This window comes from Anolis carolinensis, unplaced genomic scaffold (assembly GCF_035594765.1).
Source record: "Anolis carolinensis isolate JA03-04 unplaced genomic scaffold, rAnoCar3.1.pri scaffold_13, whole genome shotgun sequence".
In the NCBI taxonomy this organism is placed as follows: domain Eukaryota; kingdom Metazoa; phylum Chordata; class Lepidosauria; order Squamata; family Dactyloidae; genus Anolis; species Anolis carolinensis.
Genome location: NW_026943824.1, coordinates 20,117,465 through 20,134,184, shown reverse-complemented (window position 1 = coordinate 20,134,184; position 16,720 = coordinate 20,117,465). Strand labels below are relative to the sequence as shown.

Genomic DNA, 16,720 nt, shown 5'->3' with positions numbered 1-16,720 from the left:
TCAGATGCCTGGGTTCTAAAAATTGTCCAAGAAGGCTATGCCTTAGAATTCGAAGAACTCCCTCCCACCGGTCAGGTCCTTCTCTCCAACCCCTCTCAAGAAATTCTCGCAGAGGTCGACGCTCTCCTCGCCAAAGGGGCTATTCGGCCTTCTCCATCGGCACAGGACCCTCAAAGCTTCTTCTCCAGGTACTTTACGGTCCCGAAGAGGGGTGGGGGCCTCCGCCCAATTCTAGACTTGCGCATGCTCAATGTCTTCATACGCCCAACCAAGTTCAGGATGGTCTCCATCGCCTCCATCCTCCCGATGCTTCACCGCGGAGACTACTTCGTGTCTATAGACCTCCGAGACGCCTATTTCCACGTGGCGATTCGAGAAAACCACAGGCGCTTCCTCTCTTTCAAGGTCCTCGACCAAACCTACCAGTTCACCGTTTTGCCCTTTGGCCTCGCTACCGCCCCAAGGGTCTTTACCAAAGTCGTCGCTGTCGTGGCTGCCCACCTCCGGCTCCAGGGGATCACAGTTTTTCCCTATCTAGACGACTGGCTTCTGGTCGGATCCGACCCTGTCCTACTCCGTCGACACGTCGACTACACCCTCTCTCTTCTAGATTCTCTCGGTCTCCAGCTAAACCACGAAAAATCTCACCTCAACCCGTCGAACAAGATCCGCTTCATCGGCGCCCTGTTCGACTCAATCGCTCAGACTGTCTCGCTCCCGCTCGACAGGTTTCTAGCTCTCCGTCATCAAATCATCTTCTGCGAGACCCACCGAAGAGTTCGGGCTCGATCCATTCAAATACTGCTGGGCCACATGGCCTCCACAGTCCTCACGACCCCGTTCGCCAGGCTCCGTCTCCGGTCCCTGCAGAGGTGGTTCATAGATGTTTTCAAGCCATTTCGCCACCCCAACTCGAGGTTTCTCTCGATCCCGCCTCATGTTCGTCGGTCGCTCCTCTGGTGGAAGTCCCTCTCCAACGTCTGCAGGGGTCTTCCGTTTCACTCGGTTCCTCCCTCGATCACCATAACCACAGACTCATCCAATTTCGGCTGGGGAGCCCACATGAAGGGCCTCACTGTTCGGGGCCTCTGGTCTCCCTCCGAGAAGGCCAATCACATAAACTTTCTCGAACTCCTTGCTATCTTCAAGGCTCTGAAAGCCTTCTCCCGCCTGATCTCCCAAAGATCTGTCCTCGTACAGTCAGACAACACAGTAGCAGTATTCTACATCAACAAACAGGGCGGCACGGGCTCAAGGAAGCTGATGCTTCTCTCCTCCCAGCTGTGGCATTGGTGCATAGCCCACAACATCCAAATCTCGGCGACTCACCTTCCCGGGATCCACAACGACTTGGCAGATGCCCTCAGCAGAATGACGACTTCCTCCCACGAGTGGATGCTCGACCCCGAGACTCTTCTTTCTCTCTTTCTCAAATGGGGTTTCCCCACCCTAGACCTCTTCGCTTCTCCCCAGAACGCTCAGCTGCCTCGGTACGGGGCAAGACTTCTCCCGTCCTCCTCTCCAGGCTGCCTGGGAGACGCCTTCCTTCTGGACTGGTCGGCGGAACCAATCTATCTCTTTCCGCCTTTTCCTCTGATACCGAAGGTCCTCCAGAAGCTCCGATCGGTACCGATGTCGGCGATCCTGATAGCGCCAGCCTGGCCTCGTCAACCGTGGTTCCCGGCTCTTCTTCATCTTTCCAAGGCGACCTTCTTCACTCTGCCTCTCCTACCACACCTCTTATCCAGAGAAAACGGCCAGATTCTGCATCCGGATCTCCCCTCTCTACATCTCACTGCTTGGAGGATTCTCGCCTGACCTCCCTCCCGCAGAACTTACAAGAGGTCCTCCGCGCAGCTCACAAGCCGGCTACAACCAGGGCCTACACTTATAAAGTCTCTCGCTTTCGTTCCTTTCTTCGCTCCCGAGGGATCACTGCTTTCCCAACCTCGGTACCGATTGTGCTGGACTTCCTTATGTCTCTAGCAGAACAAAAGCTTTCTCTTGCCTCTATGAAATCTTACCTGGCCGCTCTATCATGGTGCTTTCAGCAGCATGGTAGACCATCATTGTTTTCCGATCACCTCGTCAAGACCTTCTTAAAAGGATACAACAACATCTGCCCACCGGCCCAACCTCCTACCCCAGGCTGGAACCTCGAGCTTGTCCTTTCCCAGCTCACTGCTTCTCCCTTTGAACCTTTGGCCTCGACCGACCTACGTCTCCTTTCTTGGAAAGTTGCCTTCTTGGTGGCCATAACCTCAGCGCGCAGACCCTCGGAGCTGGCGGCCCTTCGGGTCGATGAACCCTACCTCCGCTTTCATCACGACCGCGCCGTTCTCCGTCCGGACATCACCTTCCTTCCCAAGGTGGTCTCTGCTTTTCACCTTAACCAGGACATTGTCCTTCCCGCTTTCTTCCCAGACCCCTCGTCTCCCCTTGAGCGGAGACTGCACCTCCTTGATGTGCGTAGAGCACTTCTGTTCTACCGAGACCGTACTAAGGACATTCGAAAGACCCCAAAACTTTTTGTGGCCCATGCCCCAGATAAACTGGGCAATCCTATTTCTTCTCAAAGACTCTCACACTGGATTGCTCAGGCCATTGAACTGGCCTATGAACTAGCCAAAAGACCTCCTCCCCCGTCGGTCCGCCCGCGTTCGACGAGAGGTCTCTCCACGTCGACTGCCTTCCTAAGGGGCATTTCCCTGGACTCCATCTGCAAGGCAGCGATCTGGTCTAACCCCCTTACATTTGTGTCTCACTACAGGTTAGACCAAAAGACTTTGAAGGATGCCGCCTTTGCTAGGGCGGTTTTATCCTCATGCTTTTCCTAACCTTCTGCATTTATGACTTCTATGTGGGTGCTTTTTCTCATGCGACCCTCTTGCTGTTTTTTCCTGTTTGGTACATGTTTGCACTACTCTCCTGATGATCCGTGCCTTATTGCTATTGCCTTCCCCCTTAGGGGAATGATGTTTTCCTGTTTTTCACATGTGCTCTTAAAGGGTTATATCATGCCTGACCGAACTGCCTTCGGTGTTTGGCGTGTGTTTGATGCAATACCTTAATGGGTCCTTGGACCAGGGTTTTCTTTGATGTTTTCATGTTTAATAAACATATGTTTGGACAGTTCTCTCGTTGTCAGGGTTTGCTTAGCCCGCCTCCGAGACCTAAGCTTGCTAGTCTCCATTAGTGTGCATTCACAGAGTACACGAAGAAAAAGGACAGGTTGCTTACCTGTAACCATGTTTCTTCGAGTGTACTCTGTGAATTCACACAAGCCCGCCCTTCCTTCCCCTCTGGCAAACCCTCTTCCTTTCTCGTTGCCTTTGCGGCGTAGGAACTGGAGAGCAGACGCCGAGGGCTGCCTTATATGCCCTCCGGGGACGGAGGGGCGTGGCTACCGCCAAAATTTAAACTTCAGCTTGGGAAGAGTTTCCGTTGGGACCTGCGCAGGCGCAGCCTCTCCATTAGTGTGAATTCACAGAGTACACTCGAAGAAACATGGTTACAGGTAAGCAACCTGTCCTTATCCTACCTTGGCATTCTGGCTTATATAGGTGTGTGGAAGGGCCTTGAATCTGCACTGCCATATAATCCAGTTCAAATCAGATAATCTGTATTTTATAAGCAGTGTGGAAAAGGCCTGAGTAAAGAGGTCCTGAGCTCCATTTTGGCTGAGTGGGTTGCACGGCACCCAGTGTGCCCACCACCACCGGGACCACCTGCACTGGTTTCTGCCAGAGTCTTTGAAGTTCGATCTTGAGGTCCTGAGAGCGGCTGAGTTTTTCCTGTTGTTTTTTGTCAATGCGACTCTCACCTGGGATGGTGACATCAATGATCCAAACCTTGTTCTTTTCCACAACTGTGATGTCTGGTGTGTTGTGTTCCAGAACTTTGTCAGTCTGTATTCGGAAGTCCCACAGTATCTTTGCGTCCTCATTCTCCAATACTTTTGCAGGTTTGTGATCCCACCAGTTCTTTGCTGCTGGGAGGTGGCACTTGAGGCATAAGTTCCAATGAATCATTTGGGCCACGTAGTTGTGCCTCTGTTTGTAGTCTGTCTGTGCAATTTTCTTACAGCAGCTGAGGATATGATCCATGGTTTCGTCAGTTTCCTTGCACAGTCTGCATTTTGGGTCATCATTTGGGTTATTATGACACAGCAAGCAAGATAGACATGCTGGATTTCGTATCACAAAATCACAAGTCGAACACTTCCCAAGTGTCTAGGACTGTGTGATGTATTTTCGGATATTATTATTATTATCATCATCATTATTATTATCGTCACTACTGTTCCTTTCCTTGTTTTTTCTCTCGCCTTTAGCAATTTATCGACCTTTAATTCTTCAGTGAGCTTATTTTTCCTCATATCCCTCTTAATTTTAACCAGTTTTCTTTCCAGCAGAGGGGACCTTTCATACAAATGGTAAGCAGGCCCAGCAGTTAAATCGCAGGCTGACACATTAATGAATTTCACAGCATGCCTGGAAAGGCTCTCCCTGAGCCTGGGAGTTGGCCTAAGCAGGGGAGGAGAGGGGACAGGTGGCCCAAAGCAAAGCAAAGCAAAGCAAAGCAAAGGGGCATTGAGTCCTCGTTCCCATGATCTAAACAGGAGCTGGCGATGCTCCCCGACATTCTGTTTAAAAGAAAACAAACCTTATCATTGCACGTGGATCCTGGCTCTCTCCCCACATTGGCCTTCTGTGGCTGAACGGAGGGGGGAAGGAGCCTGGAGAAGAGGGGAGCCGGCTGGGGAAATGACTTTAGCAGCCGCTCTCCCCCTCCTCGGCCCCATAACCTGGCCACAGCTGGCACTGTTGGTGTTCTTTAATGGCTCTGGCAGCGCATAACGGAGAGCCGCCCCAGCCTGCCTGCCCCCTCTTTCCGTCCCAGCCCACCTCAAGGCGGGTGGTCCTTGCATGGGCAGTGGCCCTCGCAGGGAGAAGAAACCGGGGCCAAGCCACATGGGGAGCCACTTTCCCCCCAGTTCTTTTTGGGGACACTGCTTCTATCACTGACACTGCGGCTCGGTCGAGTCTTTCCGTCAAGACCGTCATAGTAGGTCTCAGAAGGCGAACCTAGTAGGTGAACCTAGTGGCCGCGGCCCCCCGAAATTGCACACACACCCCAAGGCCCCTTCGGCTCCCCTTGACTGAGGTCTTCCGCGTTCGGCGAGGAGGGAGCCGATGGTCCCCGCCGCGGGGGGGCCTCGACAGCGCCCCCAGGGACAATGCGCCACAAGCAGGCGCTGACATTGGCCTCTAATGTTGGGCTGGCTCTGGTAGATCTCATCGCTGAACTCGGGCATGGGAAATGATCCAGTCTCCAAGAAGGATAGGCCCACAGAGCACGTTATAATAATAACTTGTAACAACTTTATTCTCGTATCCCGCTACCATCTCCCCAGTGTTCTCGCAACACTCGGCCATTTGTGCTTTCTAAGCCTATACACCTTGTTTGCCTTTCACCAGATTTTTGCAGACAGGGTTGTCAGCTCCAGCTTCTGGCAACCTAGCAGTTCAAAAACGTGTAAATGTGAGTAGATCAATAGGTACCACTCCGGTGGGGAGGTAACGGCGCTTTATGCAGTCGTGCCAGTGGTCACATGCCTCCAACAGACCAGAGTTCTTTCTTTCTCCCACCCTGGACATTATTCCACAGATATATATACAGTTCGCTTGCCCGGGGCTGTGGTGCAGATGGGAGAGCAATGAGTCACTGACCAGGAGGTCATAAGTTCGAGGCCCGCTCGGAGCTATGTTTGTTTGTCTTTGTCCTGTGTTAAAAAGGCATTGAATGTTTGCCTAATATGTGTAATGTGATCTGCCCTGAGTCCCCTTCGGGGTGAGAAGGGCGGAATATAAATGATGTAAATAAATAAATAAATAAATAGTTTCCAACAGACCACACAACCTCTCAGGATGCCTTCCATAGATGTGGGTGAAACGTCAGGAGAGAATGCTTCTGGAACATGGCTAGACAGCCCGGAAAACTAACAGCAACCCAGTGATTCCAGCCATGAAAGCCTCCAACCATACATTAATTACTTGTGGGTTTTCTGTTTGGCAGAGTCTTGGTGTTGTGATCCAAAAGGAGTAACTTATTCCATATTCTGTCCCCTCGATTTAAAATCCCCCGTCCGTCCGTCCGTCCATCTCTCTCTTTGCAGTTGGGATCCCTCGGAGGCTGGACGGACACATTTTGGGGACTAACTCCTGTCTGTTCTGTCTCTTCCCTGCAGCCTGCAACTGCAACCTCCACGCCCGCCGCTGCCGTTTCAACATGGAGCTCTACAAGCTCTCCGGGCGGAAGAGCGGAGGGGTCTGCCTCAACTGCCGCCACAACACGGCCGGGCGGCACTGCCATTACTGCAAAGAGGGCTTCTACCGGGACATGAGCAAAGCCATCACCGACCGTAAGGCCTGCAAAGGTAAGGGCGAAGCCATACGCTCTCCTCTCTCTCTCTTTCCGCAGTCCAACAAAGTCCAACACAGACAGAAGACTCCTGGCGCTTCTGACTGCTCTAAATGCTGACTCCTCAGTTAAAGTGAGATTCGGTAATAGCGTGTGTGAGACAGGGATGTCCGTTGGCACCGTTCTGTTTTAATCTATATATATAAAAGAGTGATGGCATCACGGCGACCCACAAAACAACAAAACTACAGGCCCCCCAACCTCGATATTTGACAACACAACCCATCATCCACGCCTCTAGGTTGATACAACAAAAAGAAAAGAAAAATAAAGTCCTAATTAGAGAGAGAGGAATAATTGCTTTTATCCAGTTGCTGCCAGTTAGAAGGCTAAGCTCCTCCAACTTGGTCTCCTAGGAACCCAATAAAAAATAATAAAAAACACTAAAAAATAATTTAAGACACTAAAAATTAATACAATACAATAATAAATAAAAAGATAACTTACAATAAAATTAATTTAAAAAATACAAATAACGTCAAATAAAAATTACACAACAATTTTTAACCAATACCACCACCACTTTGCCACAGCAACGCGTGGCCAGGCACAGCTAGTTTTTATATAAATGATATCTTGGAATATGTGAATATGAAATAATGTCATGGACCAAAGATTATGGATAGGGAGTTAAATATTTTGATATACGCAGACGACATAGTATTGTTATCCACCACCCCAGTTGGGTTAAGGAGGTCTCTGCAAAAACTTAGCCAATAGTGTACTGAAAATGCCCTCACCATAAATAAAGAAAAATCCAAAATAATGGTCTTTGGCAAGAAAACTAAGGTTTACAACTGGCTCCTTAATGGGCAGAAAGTGGAACAAGTGAGGACATTTAAATACTTAGGTCTACATTTTGCGGCATCTGGGGCATGGCCCCAACACCTAAAATTAAGTATTGCAAAAGCTGATAATGCCATGCAGGCAATTCATGAATTATGTAGCCACAATTACCCGGGATCTTTGCATCCCTTTCTGAAGGTCCTTAAGGTAAAGGTGTTTCCCATTGCTTTGTATGGAGCTAAAATACGGGGGGATCAAGATCTGGCATTGGTAGAAAGATTCCAACTTTGCCACTTGAAAACTGGCTTAGGTGTGGAGAGATCATCCCTGTCATCTGCAGTGAGAACTCAAGAATGGGAAATGTTGGTGGACAGGAAAAGAGATCGAAAGATGGGCTTAAAGCCAACCTTAAAAACTGTGGCAGAGACACCGAGAACTGGGAAGCCCTGGCCCTAGAGCGCTCTAACTGGAGGTCAGCTGTGACCGGCAGTGCTGGGGAATCTGAAAAGGCACGAATGGAGGGAGGGCAAAAGGGAGAAACATGCCAAGAGGGAGAAGGCGCATCAAGCCAACCCTGAGCGGGACCGCCTTCCGTCTGGAAACCGATGTCCTCATAGGTCTCTTCAGTCACCTACGGACCCACAGCCAAGACCCTACACTTGGAAGGCAATCATACCAGGGTTGAATGAAAAGTAATGCCTCCACCTTCATAACTCCTCAAGATAATAAATAATAATATAATAAAAGGGTTGTTGTATGTCTTTTGGGCTGTGTGGCCATGTTCCAGAAGCATTCTCTCCTGACATTTCGCCCACATCTATGGCAGGCATCCACATCCACAACCTCTGAGGATGCTTCAACCCTGAGGTACAACAACCCTGTGATCCCGGCCATGAAAGCCTTCGACAACATAATATAATAAAACTTTATTTGTATACCGCCCTATCTCCCAGAAGGGACTCAGGGCGGTTTACAGCAATGGTACAGATGGCAGTCCGGTTAAGCGGCAGGCTTGTTCAGTAGACTCTCCTCTACAATTCCATTTGGCAGGAAGCCTTAGCATTGAACGGTTGTGTTGTTAAGTATGGAACTCTGCGCAGACGGTCGGTGGAACACCCTCCCGAGAGATCGGACAAGTTCCAACTCTTTTGGGCTTTAGAAGAGCCCTAAAAACATGGCTATATGCCCAGGCTTTTAACGAATAAACGATAAAGATGACACAGACTGACCTACGAATAAGGCACAAGGTTTTCAGATGAACGGATTTGAGCATATATATTTTAAAATTTATATACTGTAATTTTATATTGTACTAGCTGTGCCCGGCCACGCGTTGCTGTGGCGAAGTCTGGTGGTCTGGGAAATAAAGTATTGAGGAATTGGTGGTAGTTAAGGTCAAGGGTCAAGGTTTTCCCCTGACATTAAGTTCATTATAAATGGGTTATATAGCTGTGTCGAAGGGCCTTGAGTCTACACTGCCATATAATCCAGTGCAAATCATATAATCTGTATCTTATAGGCAGTGTGGAAGAGGCCTAAGTGAGGCCTAACTCTGCCTGTCCCCTGGGCTGAGTGGGTTGCTAGGAGACCAAGTGGGCGGAGCTTAGCCTTCTAACTGGCAGCAATTGGATAAAAACAATTCTTCCTCTCCCTCTAATTAGGACTTTGTTTTTCTTTTCTTTTTGTTGTATGAACATAGAGGCATGGATGAGGGGTTGTGCTGCCAAGTGTAGTGTTTCTGGGATGTGTAGTTTTGTTGTTTTGTCCTAGGCCAAAATTTCATTACCCTTTTATATATATAGATTTAATTGTTTTTAAGTGATTTTATGTACTGTTGATTGATTTTGTATAGGCATCTAATTGTGCCAGTGTTGTAAGCCGCCCTGAGTCCCTTCGGGTGAGAAGGGCGGGATATGAATATTGAAAATAATAACTAAATAAAATCAATTGATCCAAAGAATAGGAACCATGGTCTGCATTGGAATGAATTCAAAATCATAGATAGAAGAAGAACCCTAGAGTTGGAAGAGACCTGGTGGGCCACCCAGTCGGACCCCATTCTGCCAAGAAGCAGGAAAGTCACATTCAAAGCCCTCCCGACAGATGGCCATCCAGCCTCTGCTTCAAAGCCTCCAAAGAAGGAGCCTCCACCACCAAATCTTACTTGGAAATTATTGTGTTGGAGTATGTGCCAAAAATTCTAAGATGTCACCACTCAATGGCATACTTTCCTTTGGCATTATCTTGATCTTTAGCCGGAGGGGAAAAGAAGGCCCCGAAAACCACGTGCGTGCTAATTTTAGTGTGATGGAGGAGCTGCGGGCGGAAGCCCAGAATGGGCGCTTTGGGGGGTCGTTCTTTTTTGGGTGGAAGAGTCAATGGCAGCTTTGATTTTCCGTACATTGTGCTGGTATTGTTTCCATTCCGATGGCTCACTTTGGCGCGCATCGCGTTAATCCGTGGTGTTCCTAATTAATTTTATGAAATGAGCCGGTTCTCAAAATAGGAGATTTTCCGTGGAAAATTACACCCGTGGCTTCCAGAGAAATTTTCCAGAAAATTTAGTTTTCCAGCTTTGTTTGCTTGAGAGCCAAGGACAGGCTGGGGGTCATCCTCGGATAGGGACCCAGACCACGGCTTGGAAACTGACCTTTGGGGTCACAAGCCCAGAATATGCCAACTAGCATGGCCATCCTGGGAGGAGTGGCCCCCAAAAAGCAACTTTTCCAAGTTCCATTGAAGATATATTAATTTTCGATACTGATACGGGCATTTTTGGGCAGATCCAAATCTCCCTCCTTGAAAGCATTTCTGCACCAGACCAATGGATTGAATTATTAATATGGAAATACAGTAGAGTCTCACTTATCCAAGCTAAACGGGCCGGCAGAAGCTTGGTTAAGCGAATATCTTGGATAATAAGGAGGGATTAAGGAAATCCTATTAAACATCAAATTAGGCTATGATTTAATTAATTTATTTATTTGTTTACAGCATTTATATTCCGCCCTTCTTTCTCACCCCGAAGGGGACTCAGGGCGGATCACATTACAAATATAGGCAAACATTCAATGCCTTTCAACATAGAACAAAGACAAGACAAATATAGGCTCCGAGCGGGCCTCGAACTCATGACCTCCTGGTCAGAGTGATTCATTGCAGTTAATTGCAGCTGGCTTGCTCTCCCGCCTGCGCCACAGCCCGGCACAGGCACCAAAACATCATGTTTTATAACAAATTTGACAGAAAAAGTAGTTCATTACACATTAATGCTATGTAGTACAGTAGAGTCTCACTTATCCAACATAAGCAGGCCGGCAGAACATTGGATAAGCGGATATGTTGAATAATAAGGAGGGATTAAGGAAAAGGCTATTACACATCAAATTAGGTTATGATTTTTCAAATTAAGTGCCAAAACATCATGTTATACAAAAAAAAATGACAGAAAAAGTAGTTCAATACGAAATAATGCTATGTAGTAATTACTGTATTTACGAATTTAGCACCAAAATATCACAACTTATTGAAAACATCAACTACAAAAATGCATTGGATAATCCAGAACGTTGGATAAGCGAGTGTTGGATAAGTGAGACTACTGTAATTACTGTATTTACAAATTTAGCACCAAAATATCATGATATATTGAAAACATTGACTACAAAAATGCCTTGGATAATCCAGAACGTTGGATAAGCGAGTCTTGGATAAGTGAGACTCTATTGTATTGTATATAAATAAATTTCATGTTTAGACTTGGGTCCTGTAGAGGATTTTTCAAATTGCCAAAATTGCAGAGGCGTTGGTTTCGGCTGTCACCAAAAATATGAAGGATTGGAAAGAAGTGACAAGTGGAGTGCCGCAGGGCTCCGTCCTGGGCCCGGTTCTGTTCAACATCTTTATTAACGACTTAGACGAAGGGTTAGAAGGCACGATCATCAAGTTTGCAGATGACACCAAACTGGGAGGGATAGCTAACACTCCAGAAGACAGGAGCAGAATTCAAAACGATCTTGACAGACTAGAGAGATGGGCCGAAACTAACAAAATGAAGTTCAACAGGGACAAATGCAAGATACTTCACTTCGGCAGAAAAAATGGAAATCAAAGATACAGAATGGGGGACGCCTGGCTTGACAGCAGTGTGTGCGAAAAAGATCTTGGAGTCCTCGTGGACAACAAGTTAAACATGAGCCTACAATGTGATGCGGCAGCTAAAAAAGCCAATGGGATTTTGGCCTGCATCAATAGGGGAATAACGTCTAGATCCAGGGAAGTCATGCTCCCCCTCTATTCTGCCTTGGTCAGACCACACCTGGAATACTGTGTCCAGTTTTGGGCACCGCAGATGAAGGGAGATGTTGACAAGCTGGAAAGCGTCCAGAGGAGGGCAACTAAAATGATTAAGGGTCTGGAGAACAAGCCCTATGAGGAGAGGCTTAAAGAGCTGGGCATGTTTAGCCTGCAGAAGAGAAGGCTGAGAGGAGACATGATAGCCATGTACAAATATGTGAGGGGAAGTCAGAGGGAGGAGGGAGCAAGCTTATTTTCTGCTGCCCTGCAGACTAGGACACGGAACAATGGCTTCAAACTACAGGAAAGGAGATTCCACCTGAACATCAGGAAGAACTTCCTCACTGTGAGGGCTGTTCGGCAGTGGAACTCTCTCCCCCGGACTGTGGTGGAGGCTCCTTCTTTGGAGGCTTTTAAGCAGAGGCTGGATGGCCATCTGTCGGGGGTGCTTTGAATGCGATTTCCTGCTTCTTAGCGGGGGGTTGGACTAGATGGCCCTTGAGGTCTCTTCCAACTCTACTATTCTATGATTCTATGATTCTATGATTCTATGATTCTATGATTCTATGATTCTATGATTCTATGATTCTATGATTCTATGAACTCGCCTCTTCTACTGCCACCAAATGTTTTAATCAGGAGGCAAGATACATTACAGGTCCCATCTCATTATATGTGTAGGGAAATATTCCAAAATCGGGAAAGAAATCCAAATTGTAGGACTGGTCCCAAGCCTTTCTGATAACGGGCACGCGATAGCGCAATAGCCTTTGTGTTCTCGTCAAACTGCGCAATAGCCGCTCTCGTGCCCGTCTTCCCTGTCTTCATCTTGGAGGTCCATCTCGTGGGAAATTGGCCGGAGCCCTTTCTCCATCGGCAGGCACTTGCCCATGTGTCTAGGGCAGCCCTTGCCCCGATCCGCCTTCCTCCGGCGCAGACAGTTTCCTCGAGAACAACTGTGAGTGCGAAATACGCCCCGAATATGGAAAACCAACGCATACCGAAAATGGCAGGGTGGGTCGTGAACTTGTCAGCTTGTGGTTTCCTGGGGAGAAAACGCTGAATCATTTCCTTTGTGAGGCTGGGAAGGAATTTCTAGAGCGACGCCTGACTCGTTTTGTTTCCCATATTCATCCTCCCTCTCTCTCTCTCTCTCTCTCTCTCTCTCTCTCTCTCTCTCTCTCTCTCTCTCTCTTGTGCTCACGCCTTTTTGAAGTCTTGAGTCTTATGGCGCTTGCCAATGCCATTCATAGAATCCTAGAATTGTAGAGTTGGAAGAGACCTGGTGGACCATCTAGTCCAACCCCTTTCTGCTAAGAAGCAGCAGGAAAGTCACACCCAAAGCCCCCCTGACAGATGGCCATCCAGTCTCTGTTTGAAAGCCTCCACCACACTCCGGAGCAGAGGGTCCCACAGCTGAGCTTCTCTCTCTCCCAGTCGGGAAGTTCTTCCTCATGTGCAGGGTTCCATACTTCGCCCTTTAACAACACAACCGTTCAATGCTAAGGCTTCCCGTCTGCGCAGGGTTCCATACTTCCCACTTTAACAACACAACTGTCCAATGCTAAGGCTTCCCGTCTGCGCAGGGTTCCATACTTCCCACTTTAACAACACAACTGTCCAATGCTAAGGCTTTCCACCAAATGGAACTATCTCTAGAGTAGAGTCTCCTGAACAAGCCAGGACCTGCCGCAGACCAGGACTGCCATCCGTTGAGGAATTACGAAGGTGGAGGCATTACTTTTCATCCAACCCTGGTATTTTCTGGCTGGCCTTCTTTCGGCAGTCTTCTGAAGCAGTCATGTGCCTTTCCCCCCTATTTCTTGGCATTGCTGCCGCCGGGCTCTGTGGAAACAGAAGCTCTTGTTCCGTAGCTTATGTTCTTTGCTCTTGGTTTAGGAGCCTTCCTTGAAGAGATCCTCCTTTATCCCCTGCCACACATGCACTCGAAAGCTGCCGATGGCGGGGAGAGGAATTAGGAAGGAACGCGCCCAGGAAGACTTAAGAACAGTCAAAGGGGGAAACCAGCCCATTCCCACCCACTCACTCACTCACTCACTCACACTCTCCACTCCCAGAGGCAGCGCTCCCTCCCCGTTTCCATTGGAATTGAGAAATCCCAGCCTCTGATCTATATCCGCAGAGCAGAATCAGCTTGAAGTCTGTTGAGGCAAGCCCAGCTTTGAGATATTCCTTCCCAGGGTGTAGGAGGGTTGAATGAAAAGTAATGCCTCCACCTTCGTAATTCCTCAAGAGATGGCAGTCCTGGTCTGCGGCAGGTCCTGGCTTGTTCAGGAGACTCTCCTCTACAGTTAGATCCATTTGGTGGGAAGCCTTAGCATTGAACGGTTGTGTTGTTAAAGTGAGAAGTATGGAACCCTGCCGCAGGACCTGCCACAGACCAGGACTGCCATCTGTTGAGGAGTTACGAAGGTGGAGGCATTACTTTTCATTCAACCCTCATATATGTGAATTCCAAGGGAGAAGAGAGAGCCTCAAATGACGGAGAAAACGAGCTCTTCCTAGCAGTCGTAACAACACTCAGGCGTGATTGACATTGTCCTGGTGCCTTTCATTATGTTAGTAATTAGTTTTATGCAGCGACGTGTTTCTATTCAATGGAAAAAATATTCATGGAAAATTTGGGTAGTGGAAAATTCCCTTAAAATAATTTTGTCAACAGATTATTTTTCCAAACCCACATCCCTGTGCATGACAGCGACATGCAATGGCAAATGTGTTCGGAATTGCCGTCTCATTGACACTTGTGTAATAAAGCCTTGAATTTATACTGTGATTGTTTTACTTAACTTGTTTATCCTATGATGCTTATATTATTGATGTACGAGAAGCGCATGCCACTGAGTTGTCATGTCTTCAAAGTTATTTACAAGCATTCCCATACAAGTAACTTCCAAGAAAAGCTTGGGATTTGTTCAATGTGTTGTCGAAGGCTTTCATGGCCAGGATCACAGGGTTGTTGTGTGTTTTCCGGGCTGTCTGGCCATGTTCCAGAAGCATTCTCTCCTGACGTTTCACCCACATCTATGGCAGGCATCCTCAGAGGTTGTGAGGTTGTTGTTGTTATTATTATTATTATTATTATTATTATTTTGTTGTCGAAGGCTTTCATGGCCAGGATCACAGAGTTGTTGTGTGTTTTCTGGGCTGTCTGGCCATGTTCCAGAAGCATTCTCTCCTGACGTTTCGCCCACATCTATGGCAGGCCTCCTCAGAGGTTGTGAGGTTGTTGTTGTTATTATTATTATTATTATTATTATTATTATTATTATTATTATTATTGTGTTGTCGAAGGCTTTCATGGCCAGGATCACAGAGTTGTGTGTTTTCCGGGCTGTCTGGCCATGTTCCAGAAGCATTCTCTACTGATGTTTTGCCCACATCTATAGCAGGCCTCCTCAGAGGTGGTGAGATTTGGAGAAACTAAGCAAGGAAGGTTTATATGTTTATATGCTTAGTTTCTCCATACCTCACAACCTCTGAGGATGCCTGCCATAGATGTGGGCAAAATGTCAGGAGAGAATGCTTCTGGAACATGGCCAGACGGCCTGGAAAACATACAACAACCCCAGCTTAGGATTTGTTTGAACATAACCTTTACAGCCCTTTAAATGTGAATTATTGAACTCGATTCCTGGTGAAATATTTCATTTCAACTTCTTCTTGCCATCGGTGGGGGAAAAAAGCTGTTTTGAGATATTTATACAGCACATAACATTAACATGGTGTCCTTTTTTCCTCCCGTTTTAAAAAAAGTCTTGTTTACTAAATATGTCAAACATGAGAAATCAACTCCCGAGTTAGTTGAAGGCGTTGAGAAATTTTCCAATCGGAAATTTTCCGGGAAATTATATCTGGCTCTAGGTTTTGGGCCACTCTGCTGCTGTTGTTGTTATTGTTGTTGTTGTTGTTGTTGTTGTGTGCCAGCTTATGGCACCACCAGTTCAGACCTTGATCTTTTTTAAAAAAAAGATTAAAAATACTTTTTCTAGAATAATACTGCTACATCCTAAACATCAAAAACCATAACTAGGATCCTGCCTAGGCTTCAAAGCCAGGCTTTGAAGCCGCAAGGCCATTCAATGCTAATCAAGGTGGCCAATTAAACATTCACACTTGCCTCCAACAGACAAGAGTCCTTTCTTTCTCTCACCCTGGACATTATTCCACAGATATATAAGCTTCACTTGCTTAATTTGCAACAGACCTCACAACCTCTGAGGATGCCTGCCATAGATGTGGGCGAAACGTCGGGAGAGAATGCTTCTGGAATGTAGCCATACAGCCCAGAAAACTCACAGCAACCCAAAGTTCAGAAATATAAACCTCACTTGCCTGTTTTCCATCAAACCTCACAACCTCTGAGGATGCTTGCTATAGATGTGGGCGAAACGTCAGGAGAGAATGCCAGGCAGTCCAGAAAACTCACAGCAACCCAAGTTATTCTATTCTATTCTACTCTATGCTATGCTATTCTGTTCAGCTTCTTGATACAGACACAGCAGGGTCTACTACTCCCATCCCAATTTGCACTTCCAAGAACTTGCAGCACTTTATCAGTCACCTCGTGTTTACAATATTTATATAGTGCACCTTACACAGTCTACTTTTACAACCTCTCCCTTTTAATCCAAGTTTTTATTAGTTCTTGTCATTTGTTTTTATTGGCTAATGTTTAAATTTTTATAATTGTGCACGTCTTTTGTCTATTGTTATGTTTTATATTGCTATTGTTTTATATTCGGGCTTGGCCCCATGGAAGCCGCCCTGAGTCCTCTTTGGGGAGATAGAGGCGGGATATAAAAATAAAATTATTATTATTATTATTATTATTATTATTATTATTATTATTATTATTATTTTATTATGACACAGCAAACGAGATGTATATGCTGGATTTCATATCACAAAATCACAAGTCGAACACTTCCCAAGTGTCTAGGACTGTGTGATGTATTATTATTATTATTATTATTATTATTATTATTATTTTATTATGACACAGCAAACAAGATAGACATGCTGGATTTCGTTTCACAAAAGCACAAGTCGAACACTTCCCAAGTGTCTAGGACTGTGTGATGTATTATTATTATTATTATTATTATTATTATTATTATTATTATTATTATTA

At 46.6% G+C, this 16,720-nt stretch overlaps 1 protein-coding gene across 3 annotated transcripts in view; it reads left to right on the top strand.

Annotated features, from left to right (window-relative positions):
* The window catches only part of ntn3 (netrin 3), a 73,827-nt gene that overhangs the window by 40,466 nt on the left and 16,641 nt on the right, over positions 1 to 16,720 (top strand). For all 3 annotated transcript variants that reach the window (XM_062964450.1, XM_062964451.1, XM_062964449.1), the window contains exon 3: positions 6,251 to 6,439. In XM_062964450.1, coding sequence (XP_062820520.1) covers positions 6,251 to 6,439 — 189 coding nt within the window. The remainder of the gene's footprint in view (positions 1 to 6,250; positions 6,440 to 16,720) is intronic.